The 20442-nt window shown below is 36.4% G+C and overlaps 1 protein-coding gene across 8 annotated transcripts; it reads left to right on the plus strand.

Moving 5' to 3' along the window:
* Positions 1-297: 297 nt before the first annotated feature.
* Positions 298-19879, plus strand: LOC113332526 (callose synthase 10-like). 8 transcript variants are annotated; one of them, XM_026579068.1, is made up of 51 exons: positions 298-1254; positions 2106-2203; positions 2358-2521; positions 2842-2965; positions 3116-3226; positions 4017-4142; positions 4468-4557; positions 5101-5198; positions 5291-5411; positions 5775-5903; positions 6371-6447; positions 6533-6611; positions 6696-6788; positions 6887-6989; positions 7077-7200; positions 7298-7478; positions 7574-7626; positions 8067-8127; positions 8261-8342; positions 8597-8646; positions 9264-9350; positions 9553-9638; positions 9731-9755; positions 10021-10118; positions 10303-10384; positions 10508-10668; positions 10801-10921; positions 11556-11653; positions 11744-11834; positions 11923-12083; positions 12178-12287; positions 12444-12578; positions 12733-12801; positions 12896-13070; positions 13365-13482; positions 13806-13925; positions 14334-14449; positions 14541-14624; positions 15120-15232; positions 15885-15937; positions 16018-16194; positions 16319-16366; positions 16466-16624; positions 17136-17249; positions 17327-17415; positions 17520-17678; positions 18410-18512; positions 18688-18807; positions 18925-18975; positions 19110-19283; positions 19424-19879. In XM_026579068.1, exons 1-51 carry the CDS (start codon positions 1041-1043, stop codon positions 19670-19672), a joined length of 5724 nt encoding a protein of 1907 aa, XP_026434853.1. In that variant the 5' UTR covers positions 298-1040; the 3' UTR covers positions 19673-19879. The 8 variants fall into 8 exon arrangements, 6 of the variants coding, with proteins under 6 accessions (XP_026434853.1, XP_026434854.1, XP_026434855.1 ...); XM_026579069.1 differs by having other exon boundaries at positions 5294-5411; XM_026579070.1 differs by having other exon boundaries at positions 5294-5411; positions 12899-13070.
* The last annotated feature ends 563 nt before the right edge of the window (positions 19880-20442 follow it).

A 20442-nucleotide genomic window follows, 5' to 3' on the forward strand; every position in this document is an offset into this window, starting at 1 on the left:
GGTTGGGCGTTCAAATCTAGTTCAGAAATATCATTCGGATTCGATCAGTTCGGATACGTTCGCGAATCATTCGTGAGGTCCATATAATCGGGGAACTAGGTTCGGAATTCAAATAGTTCGGAAATATCTTTCGGATTCGGTCAGTACGGATACGTTCGCGAATCATTCGGGAATGATTACGAGAATTACTAATTAGGCTTCCTGTCCCGCGGTGAAGGGGTAACTGCAGGGTTAAAAACGTCAAAATGTTAGTAAAACGGAGAATCTCTCCCAGAGAGAGAGAGAGAGAGAGGAAATTACTGGGGATTCCAGAGGAGTAGGATGTCATTGGGAGAAAGCAGCGATGAGAATGTAGAATACTCAGGGAGACAATTGCGGCTTGCTCCAGTAGCACGACTCGAGAGCTCCAATTGATTTCTCTCGGCTTTCTACGTTTTTGTCAATGTGTTTTCTAATCATCGTGATAATTTGGGGAATTTGAAGAAGGATTCGAAAAATTTGGGGTTTAATCACTTCGAGAAGAGAAATGGTGATCTACAAGAGGTATAATATGAATACAAATCTCCTCCTCTTGTTTAGTTTGATTTTATTTAGAGAGAGATTGAAAATGAAAATTGGGGGTTTAGGGTTTTAGAAAATGTTGGAAGAAGCAGCAAATCCACAAAACAAGTATGGAAAGATTTCAATTGAGAACGGTAAATTGCTGTTTTTACCGGAGGAGGAGATACAAATGGTAAGTTTGACATATCTCCTGTTTTTGAGGAGAAGTCAATTGATTAATGTGAATACAAAATGTGATGTCCAATTCTGTGCAATGACTACCACTTGTAGTTTTTTTCATTTGAAAAATCAAATCACTTTTAGTTGAACATTTCAGTTCCCCCCCTCATCCATTCAATAGTCTCATTCTTCATTTCCTGGAAGTCTCAGAAACTCTTCCTTCTTGAGACGAAAAAGATGCTTTTGTTTTCATCGATTTCAACTATTTTCTTCTTCAGTGATTAAATCTTAAGAGATAATTTGTCTATTTTTTGGAGAGAATGGCGAGAGCAATTAGTAATTGGGAAAGATTAGTAAGAACAACATTACAAAGAGAACAACTACTGAGTAGTGGTCAGGGTAGTATTGAAAGGAAATCTAGTGGTATTGCTGGTGCTGTACCAGCTTCACTTAAAGGCGGTGGGAATAATATTGATTTGATTTTACAAGCTGCTGATGAGATCCAAGCTGAAGATCCAAATGTCTCCAGGATCAGTAAGTCAACTCAACATTTTTTTTTTATCCATGGTCAACTTTACATGTCTAAATTAGTCTTCATAAGAAATCAGAAGGTTGTTTTGATGTTAGTAGGGGAACTCAGTTTTTCTTTCCATTTTCACCTGTAATACTTGTGTTTATATGAATGTTGTGCTGGAAATTGAAGAATCCAGGTTATTGGTAAAAAAAACTAAAATTTTGAGGAATGCAGGTTTTGTACTTTGTACAATTAGATGAATTTAACACGTATAAATTAGTTTGTACTAATTATCTAGTGAAGTTAAATGTGATTAGTGGAAATTGTGTTCCTGAGTTGCAACATTTTTGATGTCAATGGCTTTGTACTTGACTTTAAACTATGTTTAGAAGATAGATACGTGGTTAGAAAAGAAGATATCAACACTTGCTGGATCCATGTCCAGAAGAAACAAGATTATTTCTCTTTTTTTTTTTCTATTTGGTTAGTGTCTTGTTTAATTCAGTTTTCTCCTTGGACCACTCGTCGGGCCTGAATTTGGTGGTGTCACACCCTTCTCAAAGGAACCATACGTGACCCTCTCATGTCATACGGCTCCGTCCCGGAATCAGGACCTACTTTACATTGACCAAGGGGTCCTCGAACCAACCTGTCCTTGCATGAAAAGGAATTTTTATGGAATTGATAGCAGACAAGTCTTTTATTTTTGTTTGCGGACTCTATCACCTGCATAGGTTACAAAGTTATTACTTTGTTATTGGTGAGATTATGTTCATGTTAGTGGAGTTCCACACTATTAGCTGGTATTTGTTTTGGGAGTTGGAGCTGTTGATATGCTGGTATTTATCATTGTGTTTTTTTTTATATTCAGTGTGCGAGCAAGCATATTCAATGGCACATGATCTGGATCACAATAGTGATGGCAGAGGTGTACTCCAGTTCAAAACTGGTTTATTGTCGGTTATTAAGGTATTACCGCAGTTTGTCTTTTCTGACTTTATTCTTTTCATCTGCATCTTTTCTGGCTTACACAAATTTTATGCAAGCTCAGTCTAACTATAGTCATCTCAGTCTTTGTTTTAATTTCATATCGTACTTTCAAATGGTTGATGATATTTTGCAGCAAAAGTTTTCCAAGAGAGATGGGGAAAGAATTGATCGCAACCGTGATATTGAGCGCCTATGGGAATTTTATCTCCTGTACAAGAGAAGGCACAGGGTGGATGATATTCAGAAAGAAGAACAGAAATGGAGAGAATCTGGAACATTTAGTGTTACACTGGGAGAGTATGTTCTTGTAGTCACATTTTTTTTCTTCTATTCTTTGAAGTATGTGCTTATGCATAGGCATTTTTTGGGCTGTCTATTAAGATCCTGATCTCGAACTTAGAACCTCTCTCTCTCTCTCTCTCTCTCTCTCTCTCTCTCTCTCTCTCTCTCTCTCTCTCTCTCTCTCTGTGTGTGTGTGTGTCATTTGAGCATGCTGTCCACTTATCTTGAGCCGTCGTTGGAATTCTATGCTGGAGTCGACTTGAGGAGACCCACCATAATTGCTAGTTTTTAAGTTAATGTAGCCTTTTCGTTCAGAATGTTTTTCCTTCTTGCAGGCTGGAACACAGATCATTAGAAATGAAAAAGATATTCGCCACCCTGAGGGCTTTAATTGTTGTTATGGAGGCACTACACAAAGGTGCAGATCCTGATGGCGTGGGCAAGAAAATTATGGAGGAGGTGTGGTGCATTTACTCTTACAACAATCTGAAATCAATGCATTGTCTTATTCCTCTTGCTCAGGCTGCAATTTTAGTTGCTATCAGCAGTTGATGCTTGTACAGCTATACTGAAAAATGACTACCCTCTTTTTTTTTATTGTTTGTACAGTTGCGTAGAATCAAAAAAACAGACGGAGCATTGACAGGAGAACTTAATACATATAATATAGTGCCCTTGGGCGCACCATCTTTGACCAATGCTATAGGGATGTTCCCAGAAGTGAGTTATGATTTCTCATTTTATTTACCTCTTCCGTCTCTATAACTGTTAACTGTAAAAGTCTAAAAGACAACTTGTCAAGCTTGCATGTTCAGGCGCTCCTGTAATTCAGTCACAGGGTCATGTACTTAGTGTAACCAATTAGTTGCTATAACTGAGGTAACAGCCGTTAGAACTGGGAGTGCTCTTCCCTAACCTAGTTAGTAGTTATGTCCTTAGCTCACTCTACATCTTTACCAGCTTACTCATAATATTATGGAAACTTTGAAATGATCTTATGCTTTATTATCTCAAGAGTTGTACAGTAAAAACTCCATATATTAATAGCCTTGGGACTTCACAAAATTATTAATATATGGAGTGTATTAATATAGGGAGGTATACCAACAAAAAATTGCTCGACAAGAAGCTTTAAACTTGCTCGACAAGTTGGAAATATTTTGGATTCAACAAGAAGGTGCACATAATAACGAGGTCTTACGCATACGCAAATCAAAAGATGCGATAACAATCCAAAAAATTGCATCATTTTCTCAAACAACTAATAGCTACATATTTTTCTTTATCTTAAATTTTGATGTAAGAAGATCAATAATTTTCCGATTATGTAAATTATATTAATATATGGAGGTAAATTCCTTATGGTGGGACTAGAAAAATCAATTAATATTAAAATATGGAGTTTATTACTATTTACAACTGGCCCAAGTTGGGACCATGATTATTTATAAATATATGGAGTTTTTACTGTATGTGATTATCTTCTATTTTGTGTTTGTGACCTTCCCAGGTTAAAGCTGCAACATCTGCAATAAGATACACCGAATCTTTTCCTAGACTGCCTGCTGACGTCGAGGTTTCTGGGATGCGAAATCTCGATATGTTTGATCTCTTGGAATATGTGTTTGGTTTCCAGGTATGTGTGTTAGTGTGTACAAAGATTTTCCCGTATGTTCATTGGCAATCTTACACAATTTTATACATAAGAGTTGTCATTTCGCTTCAAGCTTGGATATGTTGGTTGAGTGAGTGCTTGTGAACTGTTTTTCATCTTTAGAATGCGTTGAGAAATGATGTTCATGCACCAAAATGTGCACATTAACTTGTGTGATATATAAACTGTTTTAGTTAATCAGATTCCAATGTGGCTACTCCTTTTTAATATATTATGGCTTCTCCTTTCGGAAATATTTCTTCTGAATCTTGATCGGCACTCTATTTTCCAATTTTTTTGCTGACAGAAAGACAATATCAAGAACCAGCGCGAGAATGTAATTCTTTCTGTTGCAAACGCACAAACTCGTCTTAGCCTACCTGTTGGAACTGAGCCAGTAAGATGCTCCCAACTTTAACTAAACTTTACCATTTAAACTTGTGTTGATTATCTTGTACTCCCTCCGTCTAAATAAGTGATACTTTTTTTTTGTCCCCTAATAACTGATACTTTTCTTTTTTTAGATGATATACTTACAAAGTAATTCTTTTTTATAATTAGGGTTGTTAAATCTTACTCTAGCAAATGCAAATAATGTGATAGTCATGTTTATACTCGTGTATGTCTTTTAAAAAGCATCCAATGATATATAATTTACATACATCTTTCTTTAATTTGAGATATATGCCACTTCTAAGTGTTTTTACGGTATTACATTCAAGGGTATAATAATTGGAAGAAAAACTTAAAAAGTTATTATTTCGTATTGTTTCCTTAAAAAATGTGCAAGTAGGAAAAGTATCAATTTTTTAGGGAAGGAGGGAATACTATTTTCTGATCCAAAATGGAACACTTAAGTTAGATACCAGGTTTTGGGGTGGACTGTCAATAGGTAAGATGTTGCTAAAACTGATCAATACTCTTTCTTACTCTTTGATAGAAGATAGATGAGAAAGCTGTTACTGAGGTTTTGTTAAAAGTACTGGATAATTACATCAAATGGTGCAAATATTTGCACATACACCCTGTTTGGAACAGGTAATTCCTGAAGTTGGCAATCCTCATGTATTTTCAAAAATATTTCCCGTTCTTCATATGCTGATATTGAAACTAACATATCTTACTTTCAGCAGTTTAGAAGCGATAAACAAGGACAGGAAACTCTTTTTGGTTTCTTTATACTTCTGTGTTTGGGGGGAGGCTGCAAATGTCCGCTTTCTTCCGGAATGCATTTGTTATATATTTCACCATGTAAGTGTCTCTGTGCATATTGATTAGTCACGTATACCAATTTATCCAGTAACTATGACCAAGACTAGCTCACCTGCATTCAGATTTTCCACAAATACGTTCAGATTAAAATATTTGATTATAAAAGATTTTCACCTGCATAGTAACAGCCACATATGTGTCTGTTTTCCATGGTAAGTTGTCTAATGCCTATTTGATTCTATCATTTGTATCGATATAATATATAATCAAATTGATTAACTAAAGTAGCATGTGTATTATAAGGCTGCTGGCATAATTTTTTACCTAAGATGGAGTTCCCCTCTAATAGTATTTGAAAACTCCACATATACCTTCTTAGATTCAACTTTCTTGGATAAGCAGATGGCAGAAGAGCTAAATGAGAAATTGGACCATAGCGAGGCGCAACCAGCTAAAAGCTGTACTGGTGATAATGGTTCTGTGTCTTACCTTGAACAAGTCATTTCTCCCATTTATGAAACAATGGCAAAGGTTAGTGCATCATTTTCTTATTTGATGTGTAACTGCAAGTACTTATGGGTTCACCAAATCAATGACAGATTTAATAAAGTGGTTTTTCTTTATTATATGACCATTGGTTATGATACCACGTACAGCAGTGGAATTCCCATCTTAAGGATTAATTAAGATAGGAGACATGTGCATGCTTTCTACTGTGTTTATGCATGTAATGCTAGTTTGTCTTTTGTATGCTGCCACTATCATTTATCGTGGCGGATCTGTAGAGGTTGAGTTGGAATTATTTATCAGTAGGTGAATTCCTCTATGTAAAGCACTCTGTAGAATCAGTGGGAGAATACGACATAAGCTATGTGAATGGATTTTAAACACCATAAATATTTTTCGCCAACATGTTATATCTGCTAACTAACCTGTTAAGTTACCTGTATGCTTGTTCTTAGTTGAACAGTTCTTCCATCTCACTGATTTATCTGCAGGAAACTTCTATACTTAACAGTGGGAAAGCTGCACACTCAGATTGGAGGAATTACGACGACTTCAATGAGTATTTCTGGTTTGTCTTTCCTGACTTTTCTATAAGCTCAGGCTTCTTACTTGGTTACTTGTTCGTATTGTTGTCATTCTCGATGTATTTGCAGGTCTCCTACTTGCTTTGAGTTGAAATGGCCAATGAAGAAGGACAGTTCGTTTCTATTGCACCCTAAAGGGCGGAAAAGGGTAAGAGGAACTCATTTCTATGTAATCCCCTTGTCTCGTAGTAATTATTTTTGGGTGCTCAGTTTTTTTCTTGAACTCTTGCAGACAGCTAAAAGCAGTTTTGTGGAGCACCGGACATTTCTTCACCTTTATCGAAGTTTCCATCGACTATGGATATTTTTGGTCTTAATGTTTCAGGTGTGTTACATTCGATTGACGAAAGTTGGTCAGCCGGTCCATATTATTTGCTTTTCAATGGTTTAGTAATAGAGGCGTGCTTGTTTCTATATCTACAGAGTCTGACAATTATAGCTTTCAATGACGGAAGAATGGACCTCAATACTTTCAAGGAAGTACTCAGTATTGGACCAACATTTGCTGTCATGTGCTTCATAGAGAGTAAGCTGTTTGCCTTTGCAGTTTGTACTTTCATTATCACTATCTTTCAACTTAAAATATTCTGAACTATTGTTTGTTGCTATGTAGGTTCTCTTGATGTCCTGCTTATGTTTGGGGCTTATACTACAGCGAGAGGAATGGCGCTCTCACGCCTTTTTATTCGCTTCTTTTGGTTTGGCATCAGTTCAGTAGCTATAACATATATTTACGTGTGAGTCCCTTATCCACTTCGCCTCCTAGGAAACCTTTTAAAAGTAGTGTTGCCAAAAAGGTTTTTCATAACTAATATAGACCTTTACATATTTCAGGATGGTTCTTAAAGAGAGGAAGGACCAGAACTCTAACTATTTTCGGTTATATATTCTTATTTTGAGTGTTTATGCTGCTTTGCGAGTATTTCTTGCATTGTTTCTTAAGTTTCCGGCTTCTCACACTTTGTCAGAAAGGACTAATCAGTCCTTCTTTCAGTTTTTCAAGTGGATTTATGAGGTATGTTTATTCCCAATTGACCTTTTAGATCATAATTGTATTAGAAAACCAAGATCTGCTTGTCCATGTTTATTGAGATTGTTGCTGTTTTTCAGGAGCGATACTTTGTGGGTCGTGGCCTGTTTGAGAGGATGGGTGATTATTCGAGGTAACCACTAACTCGAATGTGCATATACTCCAAAACTTTTGTATCCATTATTCGTTGGCTTGGTATACCATATAGGTGTAGTTTCCATGATTAATGCATAGTCAATTTCTTATTGCGGTGAAGGAATATTGTTTAGCTATTAATACATCATGAATATATACTGGCTTGATATGTAGCATTCTTTTCTACTGCCCGACTCTCTTTCACACTTTGGCATTTTGAGGAATATAGAAACATGTATTGTTGCTATTGTAATGCCTAAACATTTGGTTACTTCCCCTTCGCCACATACTGGGTTTGGGCCTACCTCCTTCGACCATGAGCTAGTCGCTTGATCTGAATGAAGCCTTGAGCCAATGTTGCCTGTTACAGCTGTTACCTGGAATTGAAACATTTTCAAGTTCTGTGAAATATATTAACAAGTTCTTGCGAAAATGCAGATACGTGTGCTACTGGTTAGTTGTCTTTGTGTGTAAATTCACATTTGCCTACTTTCTTCAGGTACGCCTTAATGTCACACAATTGATCTCCTTCAGTGAGGTTCCTATGTTCTTATCATTGTATTAAACAATCAACTATCAAATACTATTTTTTGACTAGTATTCCATTGACTTGTCATTATCTCCTTATATAGATACAGCCTCTAGTCAAGCCTACAAATGTGATTATCGGCCTCCGGAATTTACAGTACTCCTGGCATAGTATCATCTCAAAGAGTAAGTCATTTATTTATATATTTATGTAGAATTTTGATTTTATTTTTTATTTTTTTTGACAATTTTTGGTTGATTGATTATTTTCCTTCATTAGTTATTTGCGTGAAACCAGATGAAATTTTAACTTAACTGCTGCCCATCTTTGCTCTGATTTTCCACTTCTTTGATGCTTGATTTTGTACCGGTAAACTATCTTTTTATTAGAGTCGGAATGATATTTACTTTAGTAATATGTCTGCGATATCATTTGGCAGACAACGGTAATGCCTTGACGGTTCTTAGCGTATGGGCTCCTGTTGTGGCTGTGAGTTAATTCCTTATTCTTAAACTCCATTTATCATGAGAAGGTATGCTTAAGTATTAATGTCTTACAAGGATAGATGTGACGTCCCATGAAACCTAAGTGTCTGGATAAAGAAGAGAGAGCCGTAGAAATGCTAATATATATTCACATTGTGGTGTAGTTTCTTGTGGTCTCCACAGGGCAGTGAATGAAAATGTAAATTTTTTGTGGCAAGGTTGTTTTTGGTAAGGTAGATTATACTTAGAAAGAATCACGAATTCATGAGATTTTTGGACTATATCATGCTATAAGTGAAATTTAATGGTTGAATGAATAACTTATCAACCATTGATTTGATATCGATAGTTGGTAAGATTACATGTTCCTGAATCCACTATTATTTAGTGAGGATGTTGTTTGCAATGAAAAGATCATTCTTCGAAAAAGCTAGCCTCTAATCAGCTCCCATGTGGACCCAGCGGATCCGACAAAGTCGAAACTGTCAACACAATGTCGAATTAACATGTTACTGGAACCTCCCTCATGGGCAAATGTCATAGTAAATTAGTACTCTAGAGTCCTAAAATATATGCCCTTGTTTTTAGACATCCATAATAAAGTTGTAAGATATTATGCAGATCTACATTATGGACATTCACATTTGGTACACTCTTTTATCTGCTATTATTGGCGGTGTGATGGGTGCTCGTGCACGGTTAGGGGAGGTAACAATCTCTTTCTTTTCAAATTTCGAAATTGATTTATGTGAGATGGACAGACCGATTATCCAACCACTTAAGGCATAAAATTAACTACAGTACCTTCATACATAATGACTGCATCAAAGAGCCTCCATGCACTTGTGAATATCCACTTTAGTTACTAAGACTACTGAAGAATCCATGTTTACTTATGGGCCTATGGCAGATACGGACACTTGAAATGCTACACAAACGTTTTGAAAGTTTTCCAGCAGCCTTTGCGAAAAAGCTTGTGTCTTCTCAGGCAGTAAGGTATCTGCCTTTATATTTATTAGCTTATAACAGATTTTATACTCTTGTGTCTTTTAAATCTTAAAAAACACCTTTGATCTTTGATCTCACAGGATGCCTGTTGACAGTGAATCTCAGGTAACTCTCTGATATTCTTATTCTGAATTGCTTCGATATTAAGTGAAGTCCTCTGCATATATATTTATATAAACCAGAATGCAAGTGGCAGAGGATTCAATAATGCTATAATCAAGCATCAACATTAAATTTCTCCGTTTCTTAAAAAATAGAAAATGAAAAACCTCGGACCTTCTCTTTGGATATTTGGATATTTCTTAACAATTTTCTGACATACTTACAATGTACTAATCGTGCAAGCGAATATTTTATATGCTTAATTCAGGATTCCGAAGAAATAAATAAGGCTTATGCATCTGTATTCTCTCCTTTCTGGAATGAGATCATCGAAAGCTTGCGTGAAGAAGATTATATTAGTAACCGGTAAGTGGCATGACAGTTTGTAATACCAAACCAATCTTTTTCAAAGCAAAAGTCTATCAGCGAAATGGAATTCCAGAATGCGTATGGGGTCGTTTATAATTTACTTAGAACTACTTAGAACTCATGTTACCACACATATGAATATGGTACCTACTGATTATTTTGTGTTTTCCATGTTTATCAGGGAAAGGGACTTGCTCTGCATACCTAGCAATTCTGGAAGTCTTAGATTAGTTCAGTGGCCCTTGTTTCTTTTGAGCAGTAAGGTGTGCTTTTTGAACATGCAATCCTAAAATTAATTGAGTATATCTTGGGCATCTTTTTTACCAATGCAGTATTATCTTCTCCATCTCTTTGACATAGAAATATTGCTTTCTCCGACCTTCCAGATCTTGCTAGCAAGGGATTTAGCTACGGTGTGCAAGGATTCACAAGCAGATCTCTGGGCCAGCATATGTAGGGAAGAGTATATGGCAGAAGCCGTTAGGGAATGTTACTACAGTATAGAAAAGATCTTGCACTCTTTAGTAGAGGGTGAAGGAAGACTTTGGTATGGGATTATTTAAACCCTTTCAACATTATCGGCTTGTTTGATGTGCTCCAAATTATGTTTATTTGTACCATATTATGCTTAATACATCCTGAAAAATGAAATGCTCTAAACCTGGTTCACGTCATGTAGGGTTGAAAAGATTTTCCGTGAGATCAATGACAGCGTGTTGAATGGTTCACTCCTTGTAACCTTAAATATGAAGAAGCTTCCCCTAGTGTTGTCAAGGTTTACTGCATTGGTTGGGCTCCTGGTAATTGTTTCTAAATTTTGGACTTATTATGAATTCTACTAACCTAAATATTTATGCTTTTGTTTTCCATAAATCTGATGTGCATGCCCATGAACCATTTAAATTAACAACCCTGCTCTAAGCAATTAGGAGTAGTAAGGATTTGCATGTTTTAGCTTTCCAATCAGAAAGGGCAGTGATTCTTGGCAAGCTAAAATATGAGGATTTGAAATGATGCAAGAACCCCACCCTATGAATCATGCACCTTGCATTGTATATTAAGCGTCGCCTTGCTCGCCTTTGACAACGTAGGGAGTAGCATAAAAAATTCCATTAAGCCAACTCACCTCACAACTGCTTAAGTGATCTCTAGAGGTGTGGCCAAGAATTGATCATCTCGGTTATTAAGACTGTTATGGAGGTGTTTTATTATGGAATTTGGCCTAGGTTGATCACTTGGTTTTTCCCAAGCTTCTCAAGCACAATTCAGTTAGGTGATTATGGGGCTTATACGACAGTGGTGTTTAGCTTGGTTGATTGGTTTTGTATCTAGTTTTCAATCACTGCAGATGTCATACTATTCTATTTTCCCTTTTATTTATCTGTACCATGTTATAAATTTATTGACCTGAACTATAAAAATGGGTATGTGCAGAAACTTGATCCGACTCCTGAGCTTGCAAGAGGTGCCGCAAAAGCAATGTATGAGTTGTATGAAGTTGTTACACAGGATCTGGTGTCATCCAATTTAAGGTATATGCAGACGTGACTTCAAAATAATAGTAACATGGGTTCCACACAATTTTGACCTAATCTTTTTAATGGACCAACTTACTATCTCAGGGAGCAGCTTGATACATGGAATATTCTTGTGAAAGCTAGAAATGAAGGCCGCTTATTTTCTAGGATACAGTGGCCCAACAGTCCAGAAATAGTGAGTTTTTTAGCCTGTTGTTTTGCCTGCTTCCTATTTTGATTTTGTTGTACAGAATTTGACAATATATTCTGTATTTTCATCACAGAAAGAGCAGTTGCACCGATTATACCTATTTCTTACTGTAACGGATTCAGGAGATAATATTCCAAAAAATCTTGAAGCACGGAGAAGATTACAGTTCTTTACGAATTCGTTATTCATGGACATGCCTGTGGCGAAGCCTGTTTCAGAAATGATTCCATTCTGGTGCGTATAATAACATAGAAACTGAAGATTTTTTGGATTTTTATTCGATGCTGTCTTAAATGTTCTGAATGTTCTTTTTTTTTCTTCAAAACAGTGTATTCACCCCATACTATGGCGAGACTGTGCTATATAGCTCAGATGAGTTGATGGATGAAAATGATGATGGAATTTCTACTCTTTTTTATCTTAAGACAATATTTAAAGGTAACGTTTTTCTCCTTGTGCTAGCATATGTTTCAGCTTATAATTGATTTTTTTTTCCTAGATGCTACCCATGGTAGTTAAAGTTCAGTTCCAAATGGTTAAAAATTGTTGTTTCTCTGATTAGTATTTCAACAATGACTTCAATTTACTTCATAGATGAGTGGTTTAACTTTTTGGAACGGATTGGTCGGGAAGTATCCATCAAAGATGAAGAACTGCTGGCGAGCCCCACTGATAACTTGGAGCTTCGGTTTTGGGTATCTTATCGCGGCCAAACTTTAGCAAGGACAGGTTAGTTAAACTTAAAGTACAAATATTTTTCAGGAGACTCCGAATCGCTACAGCTGGAAATTTAGGGACTTTTAGTGCTTTGTATGCGTTTGCATTTGAAAATACTCATGCCATTTTCTTCCGGTTGTGCTTGGTCATTTCTTATCTTATGCAGTACGTGGTATGATGTATTATAGAAGGGCCCTGATGTTACAAAGCTATTTAGAAAAGAGAAGAATTGAAGGTAATGCCCTTGCAAGTAGTAGTGTCTAGTTGAGGGGATTGTTTTTGAATGGGTGTCGGGTGATATTAATGCATAAAATTTGATCTCATTGCAGCAGACAATGGTTATTCAGGATCCAGATTTCCTACAACACAAGGGTTTGAATTATCTCGTGAAGCTCGAGCCCAGGCAGATCTAAAATTTACATATGTGATTTCATGCCAAATTTATGGGAAGCAGAAACAGGATAAAGCTCCCCAAGCAGCTGATATCGCACTTCTGTTGCAGAGGTTTATTTTATTTTTCAAATATTACTATTTCTTTTAATATTTCTCTTTTACAGTATATGGTTTAATATCTTGCTCCCCTTTTTGTGCTATGAAGTTGAGAGCACACACAACAATTTAACTACTATCTTGTTTATGTAATACCAATGTCAAGTACTTAAGCTGGTTTGGTATCTGTGTGTTGCAACGATTTATTGCATGTGGTTATTGTATGCTTAACTGGTCATACTTGTAAGGTCCAAAATAAGTATATCCTTTTAACACTTTTCTAGGTTTCGTTTATATGTTTATTAATAGAAATGAAGCCCTTCGAGTTGCATTTATACACGAGGAAGAGAGTGGTACAACTGATGGAAAGATCAAAAAAGAATTTTACTCAAAGCTGGTAAAAGCTGATCTGAATGGGAAGGATCAGGTGAGTTCTAACAAGCAGTCTATATATGTAAAAATTATTGGTTTGTTTAATAATATTTATCTTCACTGATAAGTCTCAAGATGCCTAGTGTTGGGCAGTGTGTTTGGAACTCCTTGTTTTTGCTGGTCTGGCAAACCTGAAGCAACCTTTTTATATCTAAAATGGCCTTTTTTTTCTGTCAGTTCGAGACCCGAGTTCCGCGACTTCCATCTGTTCGGTTGTTTAAAGCTACATGTTTTTTCATGTTACATTTGTTACATGTTTTATATGTTGTTTTCCTTTCTTTTTCAAAACTGATAATTGAAATTGTCTCATTCATGCAGGAAATATATTCTATCAAGCTGCCTGGAAATCCAAAGCTCGGAGAAGGGAAACCTGAAAACCAAAACCATGCTATAATCTTCACTCGGGGAGAAGCTATTCAAACTATCGACATGAATCAGGTGAGCATATCATGTGAGTTGAGTTTGCTTTTGTATTACCTGAAAACATGTCAGTATATACCTCCACTTGTGAAGTTACCGAAAAATGGTTAACAAAAGGATTTGGCGACCTTGGCTATATGTAAAAAAAAAGCAGAAAATACTGGAAAGTCTTTTCAGATTAATATTCTCTCAGGACGATAACTTAGCCAACTTAAAAAGTACTACCTTCTAAGAGTAACCTGAGTGGAAGCCATGGTTCGAGTAGTGTTAAGTTATAATTAACTCGACGCTACCTGCATGTGCCATGTAACAAATTTTCCCTAGCATATCCTAACTTACAATTGTAGGTTTATGTGCACCTCCCAGTAACAAGTTCTGCAAATTTCTTCGTTCTACTCGTAGTAATCATACATCTGTGGGGTGTAGGATAACTACCTTGAGGAGGCTATGAAATTGAGAAATCTTCTTGAGGAATTCAAAGGAGATCATGGTCTTCGACCTCCAACTATTCTCGGGGTTAGAGAGCATGTATTTACTGGAAGGTAGGGAGGGAATTGTTTATCTTCACAGTCACATGTTTATCAGTTTTCCTCTCGAATGTATCTCTTATCAATTATTGGGGGATCTTTGCAGTGTTTCTTGTTTAGCTTGGTTTATGTCCAATCAAGAAACTAGTTTTGTCACCTTGGGTCAACGCGTTCTGGCATATCCTCTCAAGTAAGTGGTTCATTAATACTTTTCTTAAGCATTTTGATGTATACATTGTGGTAGATGCATTGAAATTCTCTGTACAAGTTGTTGATCGTATAGTGTAAAAAAAATTACCGCACATTCCTTTTTATGTTTATAGAGAAGTTGGAAGTGTCAATTGCTAAGGAGCCATATCGTTGTATATTTTGAGGTCCACAGCACCCTCTCTGAGGCCCCTTCCAACAGGCCTTCATCGTCTTGAATTACTTTGACCTAGGTTGGGCTGTGTGACTCAGCCCTCATAGGCTCATACTGATGTCAGATATTAACTTCTGTCAAAAATCGAAGTGATTATTTTTTTAAAAATCCGATGTGTAGTTTGAACGTTCCAGACAAAAACAAACCGCACCAACTCCCTCTATTGAAAATTTAAACAACATAGAGGTTTAGATAACTTTTCTGGAGAGGGCACAATATTTTCACTGAAAGAAAGCACTGATAACGCCTTTCTATTTCTTACAGGGTCCGCATGCATTATGGTCATCCTGATGTGTTTGATCGGATATTTCATATATCCCGAGGTGGAATTAGTAAGGCATCGCGTGTTATCAATATCAGTGAGGATATTTTTGCAGGTATTTGTGGACTAGTTTTCAAACAATTGTCTTTTATGATGTGCTTCGTTTTCAGCAAAGATAATGTTCTGTCTTGATTGGGACACTTTTAATTAAAGATTTCCTCCGTCAAGAATGAAACTCTTAAGGTAGCTTCGCAGTTGTTTGATTGTTGTTTAGAGTGTTTCATGGCTTCATCAGTTTGTCTGTCTTATTTTGTTTTTCTCCAATCAATCATCAGCCTTGGAATTACCTAATTAGAAGCTTAATTTTATACCCATATCTCTCACAGATACCATCATCTTTCTTCATTCTGCATGTCAAGTGGTCTCAAATTAAGTAGGTGGATCATATTGATTTTGATTCTTGAACCCATATGCTTTATATATTATATCCTTACTAGGAGTTTCAAAATTTATCATCTCTGGGTATTAGTGACAACAATTTTCACTTTTCTTGTTGGTAAGAAGAATTTAATTGTCCCATCTCCTTTTAGGTCAATTTTTATTTTGTATTTCCGGGATACGTAATCAACTATATACAAATGCTGCGCCTCGAATTTCATCTTATGCAAGTGTCTTTATGAAATAGTTCCTTTCATATGTAAGTGTTTTATACTTATTCATGAGTGGTTCCTCCTTCCAAATTGAGTTCTGATTACATAATTGTGCAGGATTTAACTCCACCCTGCGACAGGGTAACATCACACACCATGAATACATTCAGGTTAAATTTCACCGCAGTCTCATGCTTGTTTCTCTAAGAAGACCCTTCCACTAATTTTCTGAAGGCGGATCATTTTGCAGGTTGGAAAAGGAAGGGATGTTGGTCTCAATCAAATTGCGTTGTTCGAAGGTAAAGTGGCAGGTGGGAATGGTGAGCAAGTCTTAAGCAGAGATGTGTACAGGATAGGCCAACTATTCGACTTCTTTAGAATGTTGTCTTTCTTTTTTACAACAGTGGGTTTTTATGTGTGCACCATGGTAAGCAATTCTTTTTGCATCTTTTTATTCCTTTCCTTGCACCTTTAAGACTCTCTTTTTGATAGTGTTACGTACTTACACAGTTGTATGTGGATAATTTTAACAAAATGTTGGTATGATGCAGATGACTGTTCTTACTGTATACATTTTCTTATATGGAAGGGCTTACCTTGTAAGTCTACAAACTTGCTTCCATCTTTCACATGAATTGTTGAAGTACCTTTGCTTTCAAAATTCTTAGTCTAATGTTACGTAACGTATAATTTTTCAGGCTCTCTCTGGACTTGATAGTGGAATTTCACGTGAAGCAAAGATGTCAGATAATATTTCACTGACTGCTGCTCTAAATGCTCAATTTTTGGTCCAGATCGGAATATTTACTGCAGTCCCAATGATTATGGGCTTTATACTTGAGTTGGGATTGGTGAAGGTATTCCCTAATGTTTTTGAGCTGGGACTATACAAATTTACTCACATAAAGAGGTTATTTACTTGGAAAACATGACATTCTGATTTTATCTATACAAGTACCAAGAAGCCACAATTATGTCTCCAGAGATGTAGTAATTAAAGTTTCATTTATGCTTACCTTGCATGCATAAATACTAGGTTTAATAAGCACAACTCATATAATCTTCAATCTGGATCTACATTTTCTCTGATATGTGACTTATTCTTGTATGGGAGGTAAATATATATTAATTGGGACGTAGAAAAAGTATGACTTTCAATATACTAGATTTTTTTCAATATCCTAGTACATACTTTTTCAATATTCTAGGATTTTATTCCCATATGGAGGTTAAGGTTATTTCTATACAGAGTATTCATATATGGAAGTTTTACAGTTAGACTGTATTCTGGAACTTTATGTATGGAGTCACCGGCCCAATAAGATTTTACAACTTCCTTGTTTTTAATGCTGGTCTAAATGTTTGCAGGCTGTTTTGAGTTTCATTGTCATGCAGCTCCAGCTGTGTTCAGTTTTCTTCACATTCTCTCTTGGGACCAGAACTCATTATTTTGGTCGCACAATCCTACATGGCGGGGCAAAAGTATGTTGTCTATTTACGTAGAATGTTTTCTTTTTCATGGCGCTTGTAATTACATTCTATTCTAAATTTTCAAACAGTACAAAGCAACTGGTAGAGGATTTGTTGTGGAACATATCAAGTTTGCTGAGAATTATAGGCTTTATTCACGAAGTCATTTTGTGAAGGCGTAAGTCTATTTCGTGCTGTAGCTTTCTTTGTGGTTTACGATTTGTTTTTACATTACTATTTCATTACAATTTTTTCTCTGACTCTGGTTTTCCTTGTTTGCAGGCTTGAAGTTGCGCTACTCCTTGTTGTTTTCATAGCTTATGGTTATTCAGACGGTGGTGGTATTTCCTATGTATTGATTACAATAAGCAGTTGGTTCCTAGTCTTCTCATGGCTCTTTGCTCCTTATATCTTCAACCCCTCTGGGTTTGAGTGGCAAAAGTAAGTTTTATGACATTCTTTAAATTCTATAGACGTTGAATTAACTTTATTAGAGCATCCACAACGGGTCTGGTTAATTGGTATTTGTACCGTATAGAGGGTGGCAGTGGGAAGACTATAAATCAAATAGTATACCCAAATGGTAGACGAAGTTTTAAACTCCGCATGACCAAAAATCTATAAATCAAATGGAACACGGAGTTTAGAACCCCGTCATGTTAAAATCAATTTTTTTGGTGTGGTTTGAAGCTCATCCTAGAGTTAGGAGGTGTTTTAAACATCTCCTGACTTTAAGATGAGTTTTAAACCCCGCGTAGACTTACGGGATATGTTTGATTCTCCACCTGTTATATTTAATATTCTCCCCGTTGTGACTTGTATGCTAAAATGGTAACTTACACCATACCATTTTAGCATACAACGTTGTGGATGCTCTATGCTTGATTAGGTCCACTTTGAGATGATCCAAAAGCTGCAGAAGACTCTTGTGAAAATATAACCTTGTAGCATCCTCACAAAATACCTTTATTTAAAATGGATGTTTGAAACTTTTTTGTTAACTTCAAAATGTGCTTGAAACTGCTGGATGAGATTCTTTTGACTATGGATTACACCTTGTAGAATTTTCTCACCCAAAAGAATTATTTAACGTCTAACTTGAAGGGTAGTCGAAACTGATAGCTTCTCAGCCACCTAATCTAAAGTTACTATCACTTTCATGTCATAAATAGAAATGTGGAGGACTTCGATGATTGGACAAGTTGGCTTCTTTATAAAGGTGGAGTAGGGGCCAAGGGAGACAAAAGCTGGGAATCTTGGTGGGAGGAAGAGCAGGTTGAGTAGCACAATTTCCCTTAAATATATTTGTTTAGTTTTAAAGGATGAAGTTTCTCATAAGCCAATTGGGAAAGTTTAAATATATTTCCACTGATAATTCTCTGCAGAAATGTTTTTGTCAATTGGGAAAGTTTGAGCACTTTAATGGAACAAAACATTCTTATCTCTGTAGAGTCATATCCAAACCACGAGAGGACGTATCTTGGAAACAATCTTGAGTCTGAGATTTTTCTTCTTCCAGTATGGCATTGTTTATAAACTCCATTTAACTGGAACGAACACATCACTTACGGTAACTTCTCACTCCAATGCTTTTGCTTTCGAGGGACAGATAAGTTTTACATTTGGATGTTACCATCCTGCTTGAGTTTTTCTCGATCTGACAACTTATTGTTTCATTTTCTTCCAGGTCTATGGATTCTCATGGGTTATACTGGTTGCATTTGTCATGATATTCAAGGTGTGCCTCAGTGCTCCATCATCCTTAAAATTTTCACCTTTAATAGGACTTTTCTTTGACATTTGCTTTAGGCCTGGTTTTTTCAAGTTTGTCTCTTAAATCTCATGGGTATTTTTTCTTCTTTTCTTTTTCAGATATTCACCTTTGTCCCAAGAAAGTCGAGCATACTGCTGCGATTCGTACAGGGACTCACAGCCATTGGGCTTATTGTTTTAGTTACATTGGTCGTTGTTTTCACTAAATTATCAGTACCAGATTTGTTTGCTGGTATCTTAGCATTTATTCCAACTGGTTGGGCCATTCTATCTGTAAGTTAACTTTCCTGTTGCCTTTTCATCTATATTGCTTTTCCGACCCATGTTAATCTCATTGGTATATCCTTTTTTTTTTTGGAGCAAATTTAACACTGAAAGCTGACCACATTATTGTTTTGATCTCTTTGACACAGATTGCTATTACATGGAAATGGATCATAAAGCATCTGGGATTATGGGATTCAGTACGTGAGTTTGCTCGACTATATGATGCTGCAATGGGATTGGTTATATTTGCTCCAGTAGTATTTATTTCATGGTTCCCATTCGCATCCACCTTCCAATCTCGGCTTCTCTTTAACCAAGCATTTAGTCGAGGTCTTGGGATCTCACTCATTCTTTCAGGAAACAGGAAGAAAAAATCAAAATCGAAGTCAAAATAATTGAAATATCAATCCAGAAATTTTCTTATATTTTTCACGATATATATATATAAACCCTTCCCTCTTGCAACTTACATAGGGTTGGTAGTGCTTGACATATAAACAGAGATTTTGAGGAAACACGATAATGGTCTGTGGAGAATTGATAATTGATCCTTTTGGCTTTTCTGCTCTCATTTGAAGTTCTGGTTGAATCTCTATTGTCTCCCTCTACTTGCCTAGTAAAAACCAACTTCCACTTGTTAATAATATGTAAGTAAATGCAGTTGACAAAGCCGACAATGTAATCCGGTATTCTCCCTCTAAAGTCGGTAAATGCACCCTTCCAAATAGACGAACTCCTACCTGTCTGTAAAACTGAAGAAAATTTCTGTTCCAGCACCAGCCTTTTTTTTTGTATAACGGGCCTGAGCTAAAATTCCCTTCTAGCTGATCCCCCTGGTTAAAGTTGAATGATATTTTAGGGACCATGGTTTTTTTGAGGGAACCATGGTTTTATTCAGCCACCTTCCATATAGTGATAAGGGGTGTCCTAAAACGTTGAAATGACTAACCTACCTTTAACCTAATTTAATTTAAAACCAACATAATAACCACCTATATATATAACCACCTCCTCCCACCACCACCGCCCACCACCGCCGATTACCACCACCACCACCTTTGATTATTACCACCACCAACCACCAATTACCACCACCACCACCGCCGATTACCACCACCACCACCTCCGATTATCACCACCACCAACCACCGATTACCACCACCAC

This window comes from Papaver somniferum, unplaced genomic scaffold (assembly GCF_003573695.1).
Source record: "Papaver somniferum cultivar HN1 unplaced genomic scaffold, ASM357369v1 unplaced-scaffold_131, whole genome shotgun sequence".
NCBI classification, from domain to species: Eukaryota; Viridiplantae; Streptophyta; class Magnoliopsida; order Ranunculales; family Papaveraceae; genus Papaver; species Papaver somniferum.

Bases quoted from the DNA above. Each gene is read 5' to 3' on its own strand.
- LOC113332526 (XM_026579065.1), top strand. From the start codon at position 1,041: ATGGCGAGAGCAATTAGTAATTGGGAAAGATTAGTAAGAACAACATTA. The intron at 6,789-6,886 runs GTGTGTTACATT...CTATATCTACAG, and splicing joins TTTTGGTCTTAATGTTTCAG to AGTCTGACAATTATAGCTTT. The intron at 12,579-12,732 runs GTTAGTTAAACT...TATCTTATGCAG, and splicing joins CCAAACTTTAGCAAGGACAG to TACGTGGTATGATGTATTAT.